The sequence below is a fragment of the Camellia sinensis genome, chromosome 13, assembly GCF_055761805.1.
Source record: "Camellia sinensis isolate YWXY chromosome 13, ASM5576180v1, whole genome shotgun sequence".
Classification (NCBI taxonomy): Eukaryota; Viridiplantae; Streptophyta; class Magnoliopsida; order Ericales; family Theaceae; genus Camellia; species Camellia sinensis.
The window spans coordinates 50,282,832-50,304,117 of NC_138973.1; the positions used below are offsets into that span (position 1 = coordinate 50,282,832).

At 34.4% G+C, this 21,286-nt stretch overlaps 1 protein-coding gene across 6 annotated transcripts; it reads right to left on the reverse strand.

Annotated features, from left to right (window-relative positions):
• Positions 1–789: 789 nt before the first annotated feature.
• On the reverse strand, positions 790–14,229 carry LOC114313871 (ubiquitin-conjugating enzyme E2 27). 6 transcript variants are annotated; one of them, XR_014348837.1, is made up of 6 exons: positions 13,867–14,228; positions 12,615–12,663; positions 9,682–9,993; positions 3,895–6,132; positions 2,855–3,791; positions 790–2,774 (listed from the first exon to the last, which is right to left on the reverse strand). XR_014348837.1 is itself a non-coding variant. In XM_082902194.1 (5 exons), the coding sequence occupies exons 4-5, from the start codon at positions 4,435–4,437 to the stop codon at positions 3,564–3,566; spliced, it is 771 nt and encodes a 256-aa protein (XP_082758320.1). In that variant the 5' UTR covers positions 4,438–6,132; positions 9,682–9,993; positions 12,615–12,663; positions 13,867–14,228; the 3' UTR covers positions 790–3,563. The 6 variants fall into 6 exon arrangements, 2 of the variants coding, with proteins under 2 accessions (XP_082758320.1, XP_082758321.1); XR_014348836.1 differs by having other exon boundaries at positions 790–2,777; XR_014348838.1 differs by lacking the exon at positions 9,682–9,993 and having other exon boundaries at positions 790–2,777; positions 13,867–14,229.
• Positions 14,230–21,286: the final 7,057 nt, after the last annotated feature.

Genomic DNA, 21,286 nt, shown 5'->3' on the forward strand with positions numbered 1-21,286 from the left:
GGACTGCTAGCAATCAAAAGAAAAGATTCATGGCTGTCACCGCACACTTTATTGATGATTCATGGAGATTGCAAAGTCGCATGTTGAGATAAATTTGCATTGAGTTTGTAAATTTGCAAATCATTTAAAAGTTCTATCTTATTTAGTTCAATTTGCATGTTATTAATACTTGTTCATGAATATTATATTTTAGGTTTATTTATGTTCCATATCCACACACAAAAGAAGTTCTTTGTGATACTTTGCTTGCGTGTATGATGGACTGGAATATTGATAGAAAAATCTCTACTGTTATTGTTGATAATTGTTTCACAAATGATGCCATGATTACCATGTTGATGGATAAGTTGAGTAATACATCGCTTTTGTTGGGTGATACTTTGTTTCATATGCATTGTTGTGCGCATATTTTGAATTTGATTGGGAAAGATGAACTGGATGTCATACGAGTGGGTGTGGAGAAAATTCGGGAGAGTGTAGCTTATTGGACAGCAACACCAAAAAAAAAAAAAAAAAAAAAAAAATTTGAAGAAACAGTCAATCAATTTCGTAATCTACATACTGAGAAATTAGGACTTGATTTTACAACTAAGTGGAATTCAACCTACTTGATACTTCAGATTGCCTTATTGTATAAGGATGTATTTTCTCGGTTGAAAAATAGAGAGCCCCAATATAAAACTGTGCCAAGTGAGGAAGAATGTGAGTTTGCTCGAGAGATTAGTAGGAGGTTTAAGATATTTTTTTCTATCACAGAGTCATTTTCTGGTACTAAGTATCCCACAACCAATGTTTGTTTCCCAGCTTTATGTGAGATTAGGATGACACTGTCTCAATGGCTCTCTTGTGAAATTGAAGTGATTAGAACAATGGCATCAAAAATGGTGGAAAAAATTGATAAATATTGGTTAGTGATACATGGTGTTATTGGAGTTGCTGTTGTACTTGATCTTAGGTATAAGATGAGTGTATTGAAGCTTTATTTTGAAAAACTTTATGGAGACAATGTTAAAGATAAAGAAGATAGGGTTCGTTTGATTTGTTATGATTTGTTGCAAGAGTATCAGCATTGAGTTGGTATGGAGACCGGTATTGTTGGTGACTCTTCTATTCATCCATAAATTGTTACAGAGACCCTTTCAAAGTATGATTTGTTTATTAGGAGAAAGAGAAGTAAAAAAATAAAAAGTGTAAAATTAGAGTTGGACCATTATCTAGAAGATGATGTTTTGCTAAGAACTTCAGGTTTTGATGTTTTGAATTGGTAGAAAGCCAATAGACCAAAGTATCCGACCTTGCAGGCAATAGCTAGGGATATTTTAGCTATTCCTGTATCCACTATTGCTTCTGAGTCAGCATTTAGTACTAGTGGAAGGTTGGTGAGTCCACATTGTAGTAGACTTCATCCAAACACATTAGAAGCATTAATGTGTGCACAAAGTTGGTTGTGGAGTACAGAGATGAAAGGTATTCATATTATTATTTCATCCAATCTACATATTATTATTTCACTTTTATATTACCATGAAAATAATTTCAATATTGAATTTATATTCTCTACTTTTTAGGAAATTCAACATTGGAATCGGTGGGCTATGCGAGTATATATGATGATGATGAGATCTACTCGGATGTGTCGTGTGCCACTTTTGTGTTAGTTGTCATATTTTTTGTTTTAATTGTTAACATTTTTTACATCTTATTATTAGTATTGATTATTTGGTTTTTTTCCTTTTGTTATTTAACAGGAATTCAAGTTGAAGGAGATGATGAAAGTTGTGGTGTGGTTGTATCAGAGTATTGGAGAAACAATGTTGTTGTTGTTTTTTTTTTTTTCACAATGGATTTAGTTTTTTATATTGTAATGGATTTGTTTTTATTTGATTTGATTTTATTTTTTAGGTAGCCTATCCCTTACGAGCTATGCTTGGAAATAATTATTCTCTTTGCAACTTGTTCAATTTTCCTTTGTGTGAGCTGCTGGATGGAAGATGCTATTTGAATATGTTGAAATTATGTTGACAGATATGCTATTAACAGATTGTCATCCCTATTAACATATATGCTATTTGAATATCTTGAAAATATGTTGACAGTATTAAGTGGAGTTTGAATATGTTATTTGAATATCTTTTGTGTGGAGCTTGAATAGGATATATTGACAGATATGCTATTTTTTAATTTGAAGATATGTTGTTCACATATCACTGTAAATTTGAAGATATGTTATTTTTGAATTTGAATTTGAAGATATTTACAGATCATTGTTGATCTTTCTTTTGAATCAAAATAAATAAATAAATAAATAATAAAATAAAATAAATAAATCTGATATGCTTCGGGGATTTTCCGAGGTCGGGGATACCCGATCCCCGTTTGGGGGTGAGGGCGTTAAGGGGGGCAATGGGCTCCCCACCGGGGATCGAGGGCGGGGATGGGAAATTGTCACTTCTAGGGATCAGCGACGGGGAATGTAGCCCCTGCCCCCACCCCGCCTCGTTGCTATTTCTACTTATAGGCATTGGAGTTTGACTTGCAAAAGTTGCAACATCAGGTGGTGTTGGTGTTATATGCATTGGAGCTTGACTTGCAAAAGTTGCAACAGTAGGTGGTGGCCTCCTTAGCATTGGTCATTGACTTGCAAAAGTTGCAGTAGCAAGAGGTGGCCTCCTTGGTAATAGCTCTTGACTTGCAGAGCCCATTGGAACAGGTGGAGGCCTAATGGAAGAGCCTATTGGAGGCCTGACATCACTTTCACTTGCTGTTGTATTATCCTGCTACAAAGCACAAGACGTATCATAGTTAATGATCACCAAGTAAATGAAAACAAACAAATGTTGTGGGCTTTACTTACAGAGGGTTGAAGCTCTAATTTGCAAGTCTTGGTGTTGTGGCCCTTCTGTCCACATCTTCTGCAACTCAAATTCTTTTTGAATCTCCTTAGCTTTGTAGGCTTTTGACCTTTAGGTCTCTCACCTAGTTCCCTCCTTCTTGTCTTCCTTGGCCTTCCAGGCTGCTTAAGGTATTCTGGGGGAAGCACTGGTTCTTTCCTGATTGCTTCCACATCTTAGCACCATTTATTGGGCACATCATGTGTGTGTAAGCCTTCAGAATGTATATTTTTTTTTTACCAATAATGGACATAGTCCTCAGGTTGTTCCATTGATGTCCAAATGACAAATATTATATGTGCACAAGGGATTCCTGTCAACTCTCATCTTCTGCAGGAACATGTCTCCTCCTTCAGGTCCACTATAAACTGATCACCATGCATTCCTCTTACTTCAAATTTTTTTTTTATCTCCTGCCAATGCTGGAATGTATGCAGCTGCATTTGTCTTATTTTTCTCTAATACCTTGTGTATCTTACGGCCTATGTTATCTTGTCACTTTTGTGCATACTCTCTTCTCTTAACTAACCTTTCCATCAAATACATTCTAATTCTCTCTAAACAAGTCAAAATTGGCTTGTTCCTAGCAAATAGAATGGAAGCATTGAAAGACTCACATAAGTTGTTTAACAAAATGTCACATTTTGCACTGATACCAAAGTGGGACCTAGTCTAATGGATTGGATCCTTGGCAGCCAACCATTCATATGCCAATTTGTTCTCCCTCTTCAATTCTTGTATTTCAGCATTGAACCTGCCCACATAAGTTGCTCTAGCTAAATTCCATAACCTATCCTTCAAGTTTTGACCTCCAAACCCATCTTTCTTGAAATTGTTGTGTATTATACAATGCCTATGTTCAACTGTTGGAAGCAAATTAGCAATTGCTCTCTCCAAACCCTGCAATCATCCATATATATATGTCAAACAAACAAAAACAACATAAGCCACAAATAGATTAGTGGTAAAATGATAATAGATTAAAATAATAGATTTTACTTACCTTTTGCTTATCAGAGATTATGGTCCATTTTGGATCATTGGATATTCCAAGATCAGCCATCAAATATTGTAGAAACCAGGTCCAACTACTGGTGTTTTCAATCTCCACCATTGCATAAGCCACATGATATGTTTGGTTATTTCCATCCAGCCCAACTGTAGTGAGCAACTGCCTACCAATAGCACCTTTTAAATGACAACCATCAACACCAATGATAGGCCTGTAGCCCTCAATAAACCCCCTCTTCAATGCATACCAACAAACATAGAACCTCTGAAATACATTTGTTGGGTTTCCATCCTCATCAGGTTTAAAGTGCAAATACACACTACTTCCTGGGTTGGTCATATCAATCTCTTTGCAATAGTCCCACAACATTACAAATCGTTCAGTAACATTTCCTCTTAGCTTTATTAGAGCCTTCCTCCTTGCTCTGTAAAGCTGACTAGGGGAAACCTTAATGTTAAAATCTTTCCTTACCCTTTCCATGAGTTCAGAAACAGAGCATGTTGGATTTATTCTAAATTCATTCAAATACACCATTGCCAACCAATTAGAATTGACTAGCCTATTTACCCAAACCCTACCACAAGTGTGCTTAGGGTTGTAGGTCTTTACTTGAAGTGTTTTCTTGTGTCCACTTGTAGCCCGACTTTTTTACGCCTCTTTTGGAAGACAAATAAGCCCTGCAGTATCGGACTCCCGCGGTTCTAAATCAGATTCCACAAGTGCAATGTGAAATAGATAAACACCAAAGAGTTCCAATCTGGAAAATCTTTTGAAAAATCGATTTTGAATCAAATTGTCAAAAATAGACTGTTTTGCCAGATACAGAGTCGCTGCCTAAATATTTTGTTTTGGAAAAATTTAGAAAACCCATGACTCGCGCCAAAGGCCACGTGTCCGTCATCACCAAGATTGTCTTAGCTCAGGAACTTATGTACGAGAGGGGAAGGTCATAAATGAATTTGAGCACCCCCGCTCACCCGATTAGAGATCGGCCTCTACTAATCATGATATGAATCTTCTTTACATTATATACTCTTGTTCAGATTTATTAGGCTAGCATTATTATGTGATGCGCACACACATAAGTATAGACTAAATTTGCAAGAATTGGAGCACTTGATTCATGTTTGTTTTGAAAATTGTTTCAAAATATATACTATTTGAAAAAGTGATCGCATATAAACATTACTAAAATTATTCCAATTCAAGTTACAAGCCTTCATCCACAGGCATTCAAGCAGTTTATCATTTAAGCAATTAGCCTCATGGCAAGCATGATAGACATGGCAACAATCACACACATGCTATATGCTAAAACGAGTAAAGGCGTACCTAGTACTCCAAGCCAAAAGAGAAATGAGTTAGAAAAATGCATGATTCTTAACTATGAAATATGACTAATGCAACACATGCGATATGTAATTACTAAGCTCGGCTACTAATATGGCATATGAAACAATGAAATAGCATGTGATCTAAGCACGTATTCAAAGAAGTTTTAAACTAACAATACAAGTTAGAATGATGAACCGAGCCTCGGTGTATGCAATACAAGTGGATGCAAACATAGAGCATGCTAAACAAAACCTGATGTCCGTAAACTAACCATCATAAGCTAGTAAATAAAAGGGAGAAAGACGTGAGTTTGGAAGACATACAAATTATTACATTGCGCTTTCACGAAGGAGAGTCCGAATGAATAAACTAGCTAACTAACTAACTATTTAAAGCTAAGCTAAGCTAAACTAATTATTACAAAACAAATGAAATTACCTAAACTACTTAACTAATTATTACAACACTTGAATGAATTATTCTAGCTAACTAAAATAATTACAAAACGAAATCGAATAACTAGTTAACTAATTAATTAATTACAACACTTTACAAAATTAACTAGTTACAACTAATTAGTTACAACTAATTAATTACAACAAATAGCTAAGCTAAGTATTTAAACTTAAATAGGCTCGGTATGCGAAGAATGCTCATGCACGTGCTCAGTTTCCACTTGAAAAGCCACTGTTTTGTTTCCAGAAGACTTCTGTTGCACAATAGAACACTAACACCTTTGTCCGCTTCCAGAATAGCTTTGCTCTGCTCAAAGAACACACTGCTGAATTTTGCATCAGTGGTCGGCCAGCCAGTAGTGAGGGCCTGCCAGCCATCAAAGGTGGCCTGTCGGCCATAGAAAGTGGCTTGTCGACCACTGCTGCCCAGTTCATCTTGCTGCAACAGAGAGCAAAAATAGCATACACAAGGTATTTTTAAGGGTTTGTCTGCACAACTCACCCTTCCTTTTCATGAACAAATCAAATGAGTAGTGAATTTGGTCCACAAACCATCAATTCAAACAATTTCATTGCATAATGGCTCATGAACCAAAGTGTGCAAGTTCAATAAATGTAACAAAATAAGACTCTAACCTCCTCCTTTTCATGAGTTAATCAAAGGAAGTGGTGACCTTGGAAACTTGAACCATTTCATCACTCATGAGTATGAAATACCTCAAGCTTCCATATATTCAATTAATGTCCAATTGAACACAATACCAAGTTATTATCTTGCACCATTTTAGTCATATTTTGATTACTTCATTTTAATTGCCAACCATCCTTTAATTCATTAACTCCAAAGGTGAAGATTAAGTCCTCTAATGGAAAGAGGGCTCACATGAGAGAAGCTTCATGCCATTGGTAATAAACCCTAAAGAGATTAAACTATTAAGCACAAGACCTCAATCTCAAACTTTAAAGAAACAAAGGATTTGAACCACTTTCAAAGCAAAACAAAAGCCAAGAAAAGAGGGAAGTTGCAGAAGTGATTAAAAGTGATCACAAGTATAGAAAGCTATAAATAAACACTATCAACTCAAATAAGATGGTGTCTAAGGCCTAAAACACTAAACTCATGAGGACAATTACACTACAAGCATACAAAACAAAGCTCAAATGCAACAAACAACCAAAAACAATGCTAAAACAGTTTAAAAATAATCCTAAAACATGCTGGAATTAAGAAAAAAATAGCTAGATTAATATGCTAAAACATAATACAAGCTAGGCTAGTAAGCAAGACATAAGGAGGGAAGGCTACCCTCTCCATTTTTGGATTTCAAAACATGATTTTAGCCACTAAAATAACTCTAAAATTCAGTGTTTAAAAACTCAAAAAAAGTTGATAAAGAGGTGGGAAACACAAGGACAAAGGCCTAAGAAGTAAGGCATAAAGAAAGGCTATCAATCCCTCTACCTTTAATGGCCTTAAATCACAAGTTTCAGCCAAAAAATACAGGTTTTAAAAAGTCTAAAACATAGTAGAAAAGATGGAAAACAAGTGGTGTAAAGATGGTATAAAGGCAAGAGAAGGTACACCTCTTGAAGAGAATTGAACCCTTAAGTCATAAACCACTAATTTCACACTCTCAAGTGCTTCAAGAGCTCACATTCAAGCTCAAATCACCTCAGCAAGAAGCTCTCTAGGTTTGGTTTAAAGTGTTTGGCCAAAGGCTATTCAAGTTGCAAGAGAGAGAGAGAGAGAGAGAGAGAGAGAGAGAGAGAATGAATTGTAGAGAGGGATTTTTCCAAAATTATTTCCTCACTTCTAAATGTTTCTAACCATGAAAGCAAGAAGAGAGGTCCTTTATATATAGAAAACATAAGCCTTAGGTCGAAAATATCAAAAACAGAATAGCTGGAGCTTTGTGGAAACAACTGGCAAAAATATCTGGGTTTTACACTAGCCGGCCGGCCAGAAGTGTGAATTCTTGGCCACCAATGGTGTTCGGTCGGCCACCTGCCAGCCACCAAAAATATGTTTTCAGACCCGACTTCAAATGGGCATATCTCCTTTATCCGAACTCGATTTTAGGTCATTCTTGAGTCTATATTGAAGCACCGGAAGTTTACTTTCTAATAGTGACAGCCTCACATCTAAATTCTAAGTGTGCAAAAAGATATGCCTATTTTAGTGAAGGTTTCTCAGTTTTACCTTAATCAGATAGATGCCTAACTTCAAATGGCCATATCTCCCTCATTCAGACTCGGCTTTAGGAGATTATTGAGTCTAAAATGAAGCCCCAGAAGTCAAATTTCCAATGGTGGTGGCCTCAAAACTAAAGTCCAAGTGTGCAAAGAGACAGGCCTGATTTAGTGAAGGCTGCTCAGTTTTCTCTTAACGGTTTGAAGCTTAACCATTTCCCCAACTAGTTTTCCTCTCTCTCCTCATATTTTCTTCAACTCCAAACCTATAAATAAGAGGTAATAAAGATTTTTCAAAGAGTTCACCTCTTTTTCATTTATTTCCACTTTGTCCTTGCTCGATTTACCGAAAAGTACAACATTTAACGAAATGCGAGCCTTGGAACATCGTAGAACCATTTTCAAAAATATTTTGAAAGAGACGGTTTTAAGGTCTAAAATAGTTTTGGTCCAAAATGAAGTGTAAGGTTGGGATTTAGAAGCTCTTCTTACTGAAGAAATTAAGCGATTGGACAACGTAACTTTCATCGTCGAGTGATCAATCAGTGGTGCCTAAGTTTTAAGGACCGTAAAAAATGGGGTGTTTACGCCACTTCTCAGAGATGCAAAAATAGTCCAAAGGAATCTTTCTCTACAATTTGCTCTAACTCTACACCCCTCAATCTTTTAAAACCTAATGTCTTTACCATTGAGGATGGCATGATGCCTGACAGCTCCAGCAAATTGAGCCCTGCTTTTAAAAATCATTCCTAACTCAAAAATAGGGTTCTCTTTTCCAAAAACATATTTGAACTCTTTGTACTTGGTCTTTGGCAACCCATCATCTCCATCTTTTGATTCTTCAGGGCTAGCAAACCCATCTGAGAAATCTCATTCCTCACTTTCTGGTTCAGAAAAATCTTGAACATGACTATTTTCTGGTGGCTTACTTGCATATTGGTCCACTCCTGCCATTGGTTCCTCATTTAAGCTGTAATCACTGTCAACAAATACTTCATATTCAGGTTCTGAAGCAGAATTTGAACTATGTTTATCCCCATCAACACTGGGTTCATAAATACTCCATTTTGTTGTGTTGTATTCCTAGTCCCATTCCTCTACATTGACATCCTAGAAATGTTCATCAAAACTCAATGGAACAGCTACATGTTCCTCAATATAAAGTTCCAATACACCTCCCACTATAAATTTCATTATTTCATACACATCCTCATCAGAACTAATAAATTTAAATCCTCCATCCAAGCTCTGATTCTCACTGACTCTGTAATGAAATCCAACAAAATCACTATATCCTACCATTTGGGCAAATTCAACCAATATAAGTAATGACATCCTTTCCCTATCATTGTAGTCAATGTAATCTACTTGGCCTTAAACATAAGACCTCTGTCCATTTTCTGTCCTAAATTAACCACCATGATTCACTTTAATGGTGAAGTGATCAGCATTGATGTCTGTATAGGCATTGGACCATTATAACATTAAAAAATAAAAAATTGAGGAACATATGCAAATGCATGGGACCACAGTATCATTCATAAAAAAGCATGAAAACACACTCGAAAAAAAACACACACTAAAAGACAGGGGATAATCAAACAAACACATATAAAAAGACTTCACTTTTTGGAACAATACATATACTTCAAAATTCACTTTCTTCAAAAGAACACAGTAAACAAGAAAGATTCAACAAATAAAAAAGTAACCAAAAATATACAAAACTGACCGAAAATACTTAAAAAATCATAACCATGCAAAAATATTAACCAAAAACTAAAAAAATTATACTTACATTTTGGTATATAACTATCTTGATACTTCGCCATGGCCATCCGGCCTCAATGAACACAAATAATGTTGCAAAACCCTTCCATTTTTCAAGAAAACCACAAACCCTAACCTCAATTGAAGTTCTAAAGACTGAATCGATGATCTGAAAACCACAAACCCCTCATTTTTTTAACCCCAATTCGCCTCACATGTATGGCACATGCGGTTGAGAATGAAATATCCATTTTGACCTTCATAGCAGCCTTTCGTATCACGTGGAATGCACGTGCAACGCTATTTTGTTAATGATTTGGACGGCAGACACAAATTGGACCTGACAGACAAGAATTACTAAAGTTTAGGGACTACAGAAACACAAACAATAGTTAAGGGACCAAATAAAAAAAACACACATAGTTTAGAGGGTAAAAGTGTAATTAACCCTAAAAAAAATCTCTCTAAAGAGAGAGATATAAATCAGCATTTAGATACCCTTCATGGGACTACTCAATTAATGACAAAGAATATTAATGTTGTGTTTGGTTGAGGGATTTGGAAAACAAAATGAAAAATATAAGTGAAATGTGAATAAAATATACCTATATTTCACATAATTTTTTCTTTTTTCTTTCTAAATTTCTTTTTAAATTTCCTAACTAAACACAACATAAGAAGGCCCAATATTATGTCCAACGATTAGCCTCAATCATCTACACCACTCAAAACAAGTGTATATTCTCTTTTGGTCATTCCATGATACATTCTCAAATATGTAATTTATGACAATTTTTAATGTTAATTACTATAATATCGTAATTAGATTTTTTTGTCATAATTAAAAAATAATAATTTATAATTAAATATCATTGTTTTGTATTATTTCATTTGGGATAAATTTTTTTAACTTGACTTTTTAACTATTTTAAGTTGACTTAAAAAGTTTTATTTGGGATAAATTTCTAACTTTTTTAGAGTGTTTTGGAAAAATAGTTAAAAGTTGACTTTCAATTTTTAACCAAACTTTTTGATTTTTTCAGAGAGTCATTTAAGAAGTTAGTAAAAAACTATTTTTTGACTTTTTCACTTAAAGCTATTAATGTTGCCATGAATCCTGCCTTGAATCTACACTTGAACAAAACTATTTCTATTTTCTTAAGACTGACTGACTTTCTTTTTTCTTTTCTTTTTTTGCTTGTTTCTTGTTATGAGGTACACAAGAAAAGGTGTGGAAAAAGTTTTTTTTTTAATCGCTGAATATAGTTCTGGAGAAGCCGTACTATGTTCCAAAATATGCATTCCAAACCACAAATTGCTAGGGGATCAAAAATTTTCAATTAACATTGATCTACACTTTATGCAACACGGTGACTGTTAGGCAAAGTCCTAGATAATTCAATTTACAACTCAAAGATAAAAATACATGTGAAAAAATATTAAATGTCCAAACAATGTACCATGGTCTTGCACATTATTAAACACTTTCATGCATACAAACATTATTTTTAATAAAATTCAGGTCATAACTGGACAATGTTATTGTACGCTAATATAATACAGTAAACTTCATCATCTGAAATGTAAAATAAAAATAAATCCTTGCTTTACCCATGTAATTGTTGCATTTTTTTTTTTTTTTGGGTGGGGATAAGCAATCCATGGTTGGCTTATCCATGCAGTTGTTTAATATGTGTTTTCTGTATTTCTTCAATTTTTGTGATCTACCTTTAGATTTTGATACTTTCTTTTGTAATGACCTGGTCAAAACCATGTATAGCACAGCAACCGAACACTAAAAGATTAATACCAAAAGATTAAAACCACACCAAATGCATAGTGATCCCAAGAAACAGTAGATCCCATCACAAACATGCTAGTCATACAATAAGAGTAAGAAGACATAACAGAAAAGGGCACAAAGATGTCATTTTGTATACATCATGTATGTAAAAGGTTGCAACCCCTGTGAGGTCAAATTGTGTTCCTAATGAAATCAATACATATCAAGAATAAGGAAACAAAGAACCAACATTGCTGGTGTGTACACTGAAATTGATGCAATGTACAAGGTTGCAACTAGCAACCCCTTCGAAGTCTCACTGTTTCCTAATGAAATCATTACATATCAAGAATAACACCAAAACATTGCTTGTGTGCAAATTGAAATTGTACAGCTCTAAGGTAAACCAAACAAAAGAGAGGATATTAACATCCAGTAGGTGGTATTTTAAGTAATTTTCATATTTATGTGGAAGATAGAAGGCATAAATAGCTTTTTCCAAACCCTAAAAAGAATAAGAATGCCAACCATTTCATATGGAAACCGCTTGCAATGTAATCAGCTAGTTTCCTTTTATTTTGCTTACACAATAGAACAAAATAGAGGCAACAAAGCCACCATAATTGGATAAATGGATTCCATTATTGAATTGGCATTGACTAATTCCAAATTCTATTAGCTGCCTAGCAGCCTACCTCCAAACTAAAGATTGACTAGTTGACAAGGCTGGAATAATGGCACTAATTGTGCAACCTTCTTTGGGCCCACAAAGAGTAGAAGTAGGCTTGATTGTAATCAGGTAACGTCCTTCTATAAAATGTCTTACAATATAATATCTTATTTCAACTAGTTATGCAGAAATTCAAACAAATCAAAAGATGAAGTTCAATGAAATTTTTAGCAGCTGTTGGAAGCATTTTCCATTGGGAAATATGGGTATCAGACAACAAACATAAACATTTTCAAGAGTAGATATGGTCCTTCACCTCTTTAAAGGTTAGACTAGTCCCTTTGTTTTTGTGGTGGGTTTGACCCTTGTAAAACACCTGTTGGGTATTCCCTTAATAGAAAATTAGAAACAAAGCAGCTGATGGAGACTAACAATTGTATTGTCATTGCTTATACTGTAACAATATGCTAGCTGCTAATAAGAAAAAGATCACAAAGTTTGTTCATACCAAACTTTTGTAGCAAATTGCATTCGTGGAGGTTCAAAAGGGTACCCATCTGCCAAAACAACAGAACAATTTAAGTAAAAGACAAGGATTTAGATGTAATATTAATTCATTACAAACTAACAACAAATGACAGACACGAAATATATTTATACCCAGACATTGCAAAAATCATTACGGCCCCCTTTGCATCAAATATTTATACTTAAAAAATATCAGTTTCTTTTCTTCAAAAACAGGCTAAGTTTAGTACCATTTTCGTTTTAGATGTCTTCATTTTTTGTCATTAGAAACAAAAAGGTTGAAAACACGGCTTTATGATTATGCAAAAACATTTTCAAAATTCAGAAGATTTTCCCAAAAACAGTTTATCAAACAATTTTTTTGCGTCAATTTCCGGTTTTTCTGTTTTTAATAACAGAAAACAAAAAAAAAACGAAAGCATTTCCAAAAGTGCCCTAAATATTGTAGAAAGCACTACCTTCTACTGAAAGCAATTCTGCAGTTTTCCATCCTACTTCTAGTTCCTAAAGTACTATAACCCCAGCCTGTCCTCAAAATTGTAAAGCACTACCTTCAACCAAAATGCAGACTTTAAACCATTACCTCAAATTAAACCCCTTATTCCTATTTCTAAAACCTATTTTTCCAATACATTTCCAGCCATATCTAGCAAGTAATCAAAAAGAGATTTGCAAGTAGTGCATTAAATGCATTGGATGACCACCCTCCACTATGGACCGTTATCACTTTATTTGTTTCAATCGCAACCTTCTATTAATATTCTGCCATGAAAGAGAATAAAAAAAATGATATGTGAGCCGCCTATTCAATTTTATGACCAAAATTATCACTCAAAAACTGGTTTATTTACAAATATGCGAAAGATCTGTATATATCTTCACTTTCTCCTATGCGCAACCCAATTGTGTGATCAGATGGAAAAATTATACATACTTCTCACACATATGTTTAGAACCCACATCTTAAAGGATCAATTTTGTCACTTTTCCATTCTCTTATAGTAGCAAAATGTTAACAGAAGGTTAAAATTGAAACAATTCAGAAATCAGGGGGCAAAAAATCACAATTTTTAGTTGAACACAACAGAACTAAAAACCCTAGGCCTAAATTCCAGACTCAAATCTTGCAAATTTATATACACATATGTAACATCGGCGCTAAAAGCGACAATAAATTGATCTAAAACCCTAAAAAAATTGAAAGAAAACGAAGAAGAAGAAGAAAAGATTACCGGGCAAGATAATGTCGATGTTGAAAGTGCCGCCCTCGTAAGGAGTAGCGAGAGGACCAGGAATCGTTCCGGCCAAATGCGTGAGATTGTCGCCTTTAGGCTTGATGCTTATGCCCGAGACATCGTTGTCTTTGTTGCATTCTTGAAGCTCCTTCTGTACGCGAGCGAAATCCACCATCTTCAAACGCAATTTACACAGAGAGAGAGAGAGAGAGAGAGAGAGTGCGAATTGAAGCTAAGGAATGTGTGTATAAATACGCATCGCACACCCTCGCACTATCTTTGCTTTTCTTTGATGCTGCTTTACCTTTCTTTTTGTATGAGATAGGCACCGAGTCCACAGACTAGATTCGTATTGGAAAATGATTGGTGGCCCTAAAACATTTGCCCCTAATGCCCCTAATTTCCATTTTTGGAAATTGTTTTCTTTTTTTCTTTCTTTTTTCTTTTTTTTTTTTTTTTTTTTTTTTACCAAAAGTGGAATTTCGGGGCATTCGAGCCCCGAAATTTAGGGCCCTCAAGCAGCGCTGATTCGTATTTTACGAGTTTTGTTGGGCAGAGGGTGATGAACGAATCAAACCATTTCAATTATATTTGTTAAGTATATTTTGAAATTTGTTATAATTTTTCAATATATTTGTTAAGTATATTTTGAAATTTGTTATAATTTTAAATTAAATTTGATTAATTAATTGATGGTTCATAAGATTCGACAAGTCTAGAATTATATTTAAAAAAATTAAATTATTCAAATTTTGACTTAATAAAATCTCATTTGAAATCTGCTCAAAAATTTAATAAATCAAACTTAAACAAATTTTAAAGATCATTAAAATTATCAAACAAAGCTTGAATACTTAACTCTTTTGCTCGTTATCATCTCTAAATGGGTGTTTGGGATTTTTTTTTTTCTAATTTATTTTCGTGTTTATGGAATTTTTTTTGACAACTTTTCAAAAAATTTTAGAATTCTAAATTCGATTAGACAAAATGAATTGAATTTTTTTTTTTAAAAAAAAAAAGTTCATAAAAGACAAAAATAAGTCAAAAGAAAAAAATATATTTTTTGTTTATTTTGGTTTTTTTTTTAAAAAAAAAAAAAAAGAGATTCGTCTATCAAAGATGGATGAGAAATTTTTAAAAAAAAAGTCATTAAAGACAAACAAATTTAAAAAAAGAGGTGATTTATTTGAGAATTCTATATTACACTTGTTTAACTTTTCATTCGATTTTAAATAAGTTGAAGCCTCATTTGGCAAGTGCCTCTTTTAGTCAAAAAGTTAAAAAATTATTAAAAAAATTAAAAAGCTAACAATTCATACAAAAAAATCAAAGATTTCTTTTTCTCTCTACTTTTTACATATCTTTTTGTAAAAAATTAAAAAGTCATCATAAATATATTAATTTTTTTATATCATATTTTAACCAAAAAATTAAAAAATTACTGAAGACCCCGTTTGAGAACAAACTTTTTAAAGTAACTTTTACGTAGGCATTATCATTTTTTCTTGTCCCGCTTCAATCCTACATTTCCTATTTTATCTCGTACAGATTTTTTTCGTCTCATTGAGGAGAAAGTTCGGAGGGGACAAGTTTTGTTTTTCCTGTCCCATTCTAACTCACCTCCACCCCATTTATATTTGCTATATATCATTTAACTTTTTTTTGAATCAAATATTAGATTTCATATCCAATTTCAACCCCTTTTTTTATTTTATATATTTTGACTTTCATTAATGATAAATCACTATTCATAATATATTATATTATTTAGAATTTTTATTAGTATTTCTATTTTTTAAGTTATAAAATTTAATTTTGTTAAAAACTAGCTAGTATATAGCTGAAAACCAGCTGGGCCAAGTCACATTGTAGATTGTTCAAATTTATTTTGATAACTAAGTGAGTTTAAAATTATGTTTAATTTTAATTTATTTATATAATGAGTCGATCTCGAAAGAATTTTTAACGAGTTGAACTAAAGTAGCTTAACTTTTAATACAAATAAGCTTATCGAGCTAGAGTAATATGTTGTTCAATATTAGTTTAAAATTTTAACAAGTTTAAAATTGTGTTTATACTTGATTTATTTACATATCTTAAACTGGTTTTCAATGAGTCAAATATGAGTCAAGTTCAAATATCTATGTTCATTTCACCACCCTAGTTGGATATCACCTTCAAACTTTTACTAAAATTTTATTTTGGCGCTCATGTTTAAATTGTAATAATTAAGTAGTTTCAAATTTTAACCTAGTATTTCATATGGTTATTTCCTTTACTATGTTGTTTGAAATTTGAGTAAAAGTTAAAATATGAGAGATCAAAGTAAAATTTAAATAATAATTAGATAGTGAAAAGTGTAACTTGTCATACAATTTTTGAACTTCTAAACTGTGTTTAAAGTAGCTCTCACATTAGTATATCAGATTTTTAACAATAAGTAATGGAAGAACAACATTAAAACACATTTTGAAATGTTATAATTAAGATAAGAGATCAAATTAAATTTAAATTGCAAATTTTAGGGTAAAATGTGTAATTTATCCAATTAATTTTAATTGAGCCAGATTGAAATGATACGACCCATTTGGCTAGAACTTTTGTGTATTTGTTACCCTTTTTTTTTTCTTTTTTTTAGATAGGTTGTTACAGTTTCTTTAGTATGATTTTTTTTTTCTTTCCTGGTTTTGAGAGTTGCTTTTTGTTACAATAGTAGAGAGAGGAAATAATATGTTGTCTTCAATAAATTTTTCCTAATAATAGAAGACTTGTACATATAGGCTGAGAAAGAGTATCTTATTAGAAATCTAACTATAAGAAAAAAATATCCTATAAGAAACCTAACTATGGCTATTCCCAAATATATCTAGGAAATCAATTTAATATATCTAGAAATACCATATATACGTTAACATCCCCCCTCAATAAACATCTTGAGTTTGGAGAGAGAAACTAAAATATGAAATAAAACTAAATAAAATAAAAGGCAAATAGATAACATGGTCTAAACGGGAGCACTAAGGCGCTTGAGATATATCAAACACCGGAGCTAATACCGGGAGACAGTTTATGGTCGTGTTAGACCGTTGTAGGAGCTGACCGAAACTAATGCCGAGAAAGTTTAAGGTCATGCCGGACTGTTGTAGAAACTGACCGAAACTAATGCTGGAACAGTTTAAGGTCATACCAGACCGTTGTAGAAATTGACTGGAATCAATGTCAGAACAGTTTACGAGGTCATGCCGGACCGTTGTAGAGGCTGGATGTTGAACCAGCAAACGTGGCACACATATAACTTATGATGTGGTTCTGAACAATGATGGCAATAGATGACTTTGTGCGCCAAGGGGTGGCTTATGAGAAAGTGCGCCAAGGAGCAGCTTAGATGATGCGCCACATGGATGATGGCAACAGAGGTTATGCGCCATAGGGAACGGCTTAGGTGGTGCACCAATGAGGCAGCTTAGAGAGTGTGCCACAAGGGGCGGCTTAGGTAATGTGCTAATGGGGCAACTTAGAGAGTGCGCCAAAGAGGTGGCTTAGGTAATGCGCCAATGGAGTGGCTTAGAGAGTGCGCCAAAGGAGGCGGCTTTATAGGGAGTGCGCCAAAGAGGCTGCTTAGAAAGTGCGCTAAAAAGACGACTTGGGTGGTTTGCATAGTGTATAACTATGCTCACTATGATATATATGATATAGGTATAATACCCCCTCTCAAACTCAAATAGGTTTCTAGATTTGAAGATAGAAACCTATTTAAAGTTGAAGTAGAGGGAAAGACAGAGTGAAGTAGAAACACACACACACACACACACAAGGATTGCAATATGATAGAGATATTTGGGATAGGAATAAACCAGCGGACAAAGAAAGAGACCACAAAGCGATACTGAAAGAAAAACATGGCAGCGAAATGGATTGAGGTTCGACGGGCAGCCAAGATAAGGTTGCCGCTTGCCGCTAAGGCAAAGAACACCAAGAGCTTAACATATAGCTCTGATACCATGTTACAATAGTAGAGAGAGGAAATAATATGTATTGTATTCAATGAATTTTTCCTATACAATAGAAAGTCTATATATATTGACTAAGAAAGAATATTCTATTAGAAACTTAACTATGAGAAAAAGTATCTTACAAGAAACCTACTATGGCTATTCCCAAATATATCCAAGAAATTAATACCTAATATATATAGGAATACCATATATACATTAACACTTTTTATTAATTATGTGTTATAACTCATTTTTATTAATATGATTAAAATTCATTAAATTTCATTATAATATCATAAATGAATAAAACAAATAAAATGATATAAACAAAAATGCACTTTGTATTTTTACACTTTACATTAAATTTTATTTTAATCCCTTTTTTTTAATTTTTTTTATTGTAACAATTGATTTTTTGCACTATCAATGAAATTATAGTGTGATATTTCTATTAATTTAATATTAAATTGCCTAATGAAATCGGTAAATGTATCTATCACATGAGACTTTTTTTTAAAGGTAAAATTGTACATTTTTAAAAATATTTTTACTTTTGTACTATATTGTCTAAACTGATAAGTGTAGCTTGCTTTTCATGCTTCTTGGAGGGGTTTAGTCCCCTTAGATACGATAGCCCTATAGTTTGGACTCCCGTGTTTCTAAATCTGATTTCACAAGTGTAATGTGAAATAAATAAACACAAATGAGTTCAAACTTGGCAAATCTTTTAGAAAATCGATTTTGAATAAAAAATGTTAAAAATGAACTACATTTTTAGATTTCAAAGCCGCCACCTAAATATTTTTGAAAAATTTAGGAAGCCTGTGACTCGTGCCAAAGGTCATTAGTCTGTCATCACCAAAGTGTCTCGGCTCGAGAACATAGGTATGAGAGGGGAATGCTATGAATTGAGCACCTCACTTGCCCGATCAAAAATCAGTCTTTACTAATCATTATGTGACTTTTATGTACATTATATGCTTTTGTTCCGATTATTATGCTATCTTTACTATGTGATGCATACAAGTATAGATTGGAGCGCTTGGTTTCATGTTTGTTTTGAAAAGTGTTTTGAATATGTTCTACTTGAAAAAGTGATCTCATATGTACATTAATCAAATCATCCCAATTTAAGCGAAAAGACTTCATCCACAGGCATTCAAGAGATATATAAACTAAGCACTTAGCCTCATGGTAGTTATGCTTGACATGGCAACAATCACACGCATGAAATATGCTAAACAAGAAATACTCACCTAGTACTTCGAAGCAAGCCAAAGAAAAATAAAACAATTAGAAAAATGCATGGTCTTAAACTATGTAACATGACTAATTCAACGCGTACAACATGTAATTAATAGGCTTGGCTACTAATATGGCTTGTGAGTCAATTCGAGACATGTGATAGCGCATGTATTCAAGTACGTAGGAATTGACATCGACATTGATTTTCTTTGCAGAGTGCAAAGAATTGTTCCTTCGTTTCTGCTTTTGCAAGTATTCCCCTCCAGAGTTCGTCTCTGTTCTTCGAAGGACTTTTTCCCTTTGATGAAAATTCTCCCCATTCTATGATGTCCCCCCCTTTCTGTATATACTGTCGACTTGCTGTTGGAGAGTGGAGTTTTTCTATATTTGGATGATTGATTTTGCCGTTGGTTCCAGTGAGATCGAAAAATCTCGGGTTGGTAGTTGAGATCTTCTTTGTGCATTGAACCATGACATGAAGGTGAAGGTTTCCATCTTTGTGAAGCTCCCTTGCGACAAGTACGTAGTATGGCTGACAGGCTAGTTAGAGAAGGGATTGGAGGAGTTCCAAGAGATGTTCTTTTGGGCATGTGTACTGTGGGTAGGTGAGAAAAGCATTCTTGGCATAGAAATGAAAAGAGGCTTGGCGAGGCATTTTATAGTGGTAAACAGTGAACTCACACCAGCCGTACAAGGCCTCCTTATTAGTTAAAAAAACTCGGTGTGAATGGTGTGAGTGGTGTGACTGGGGGAGCACTGTATTAATATTACTAGCGCCCCTCCTCTCCGGTAAACCCACCGACTTAGTCCGTGTCAGAATCGGAATGGCCTTCGTTGGAGGACAATGCCAAATATCAACATTTTCATTAGTATATTTTTTAGATAACACAATAATATAGGAGGCCCTTATTTGTGAATCTTCTAGCATGTTACTCGTAGAATACTTCAGACACCCCTTCATTTTACAATACGTAATCCCCCTTGATGAGTCGAACCCTATGCATGCAAAACCAGTGGATGCAAGTCATGGAAAATGTTAAGGAAAACATGATATGACATGCAATCCATTATAAGCGGGTAAATAAAAAGGAGAAAGAATGGGGGTTGGAAGACATACACAATATTATAAGTTTGTCCTCGTGCAAGGTCTGAATGAATGAATTACCTAATTATTACCAAGATTCAAACTATTATATTACCAAATTAACTAACTATTATATTACCAAATAAATGAATTACCTACTGTGGGGATATATTTTTTGAGTACCAACACGTGGTAAGGTGATGCCAACGTGTCAGCTGAGGTGCCACGTGTCCTGGTTGTTATGCCGAGGTCATCTCGAATAGGCCGAGGTTACCTCCGAAGATATCGGAATTCGAGATAAATGGATAGAGGACAAGAGTCCTAAATAATTAGGGGTTCTAGTCTAGATAAAGATAAAACTCTTAGAGAGTTTATCCCAGTCTAGCTAGGAATCCAAGATAAGCATGATGAGCTTGAATCCCATGAAGTAGAGACTTCTAGGAGAGTCCAAAGTAAGCACTGAACAGGAATCCAGTGAAGCTAGGCTTCTGTTGGGATTAGGATTGAGATGGCTATAAAAAAGAAGGACCCCCGTGGATCTAAGGTACACAATTTATGCTTTGAATAGTGAGTTTAGCACTATTGATTATCTTTGAGAGATATACTGATTTGATCGTCGGAGTGCCCCCGGGTGGACGAACCACCGCCGAAGACTTCTCTTTCTGTTGCAGGTTAGCTAAAAGCCATCTATTCTGCCGGTGCCTCTCCAGCTAAGTACTAAGGGGGCAGTGTGATCAGAAAATCACTCACACAATTTGGCGCATCTGTGGGAAAGAAAGAAGAATAGATGGCCAATGACGGACAAAAGGATCAGATTGGAGACAACGCTTCTGCTAGGAGTGAGAGACCTATCGAGCTCGACGTTGAAGAGGACGACCGCAACACAAAAACTCATGACCAGAGTCACGGAGTGAAAGACGCCGGCCAGGAAGGTGACGCACCAAAGACAACAGATCGAAGCGGATACTACAACGAAGAAGACCTCCAGGTATGAAAGGATAGATACCTGCGGAGGAACGAAGACCCTTCTAGAAGGGATGCAAAGACAGGGGGCATGAGTGCTCCCAAGGAGATAACATTCAAGTATAGAAAA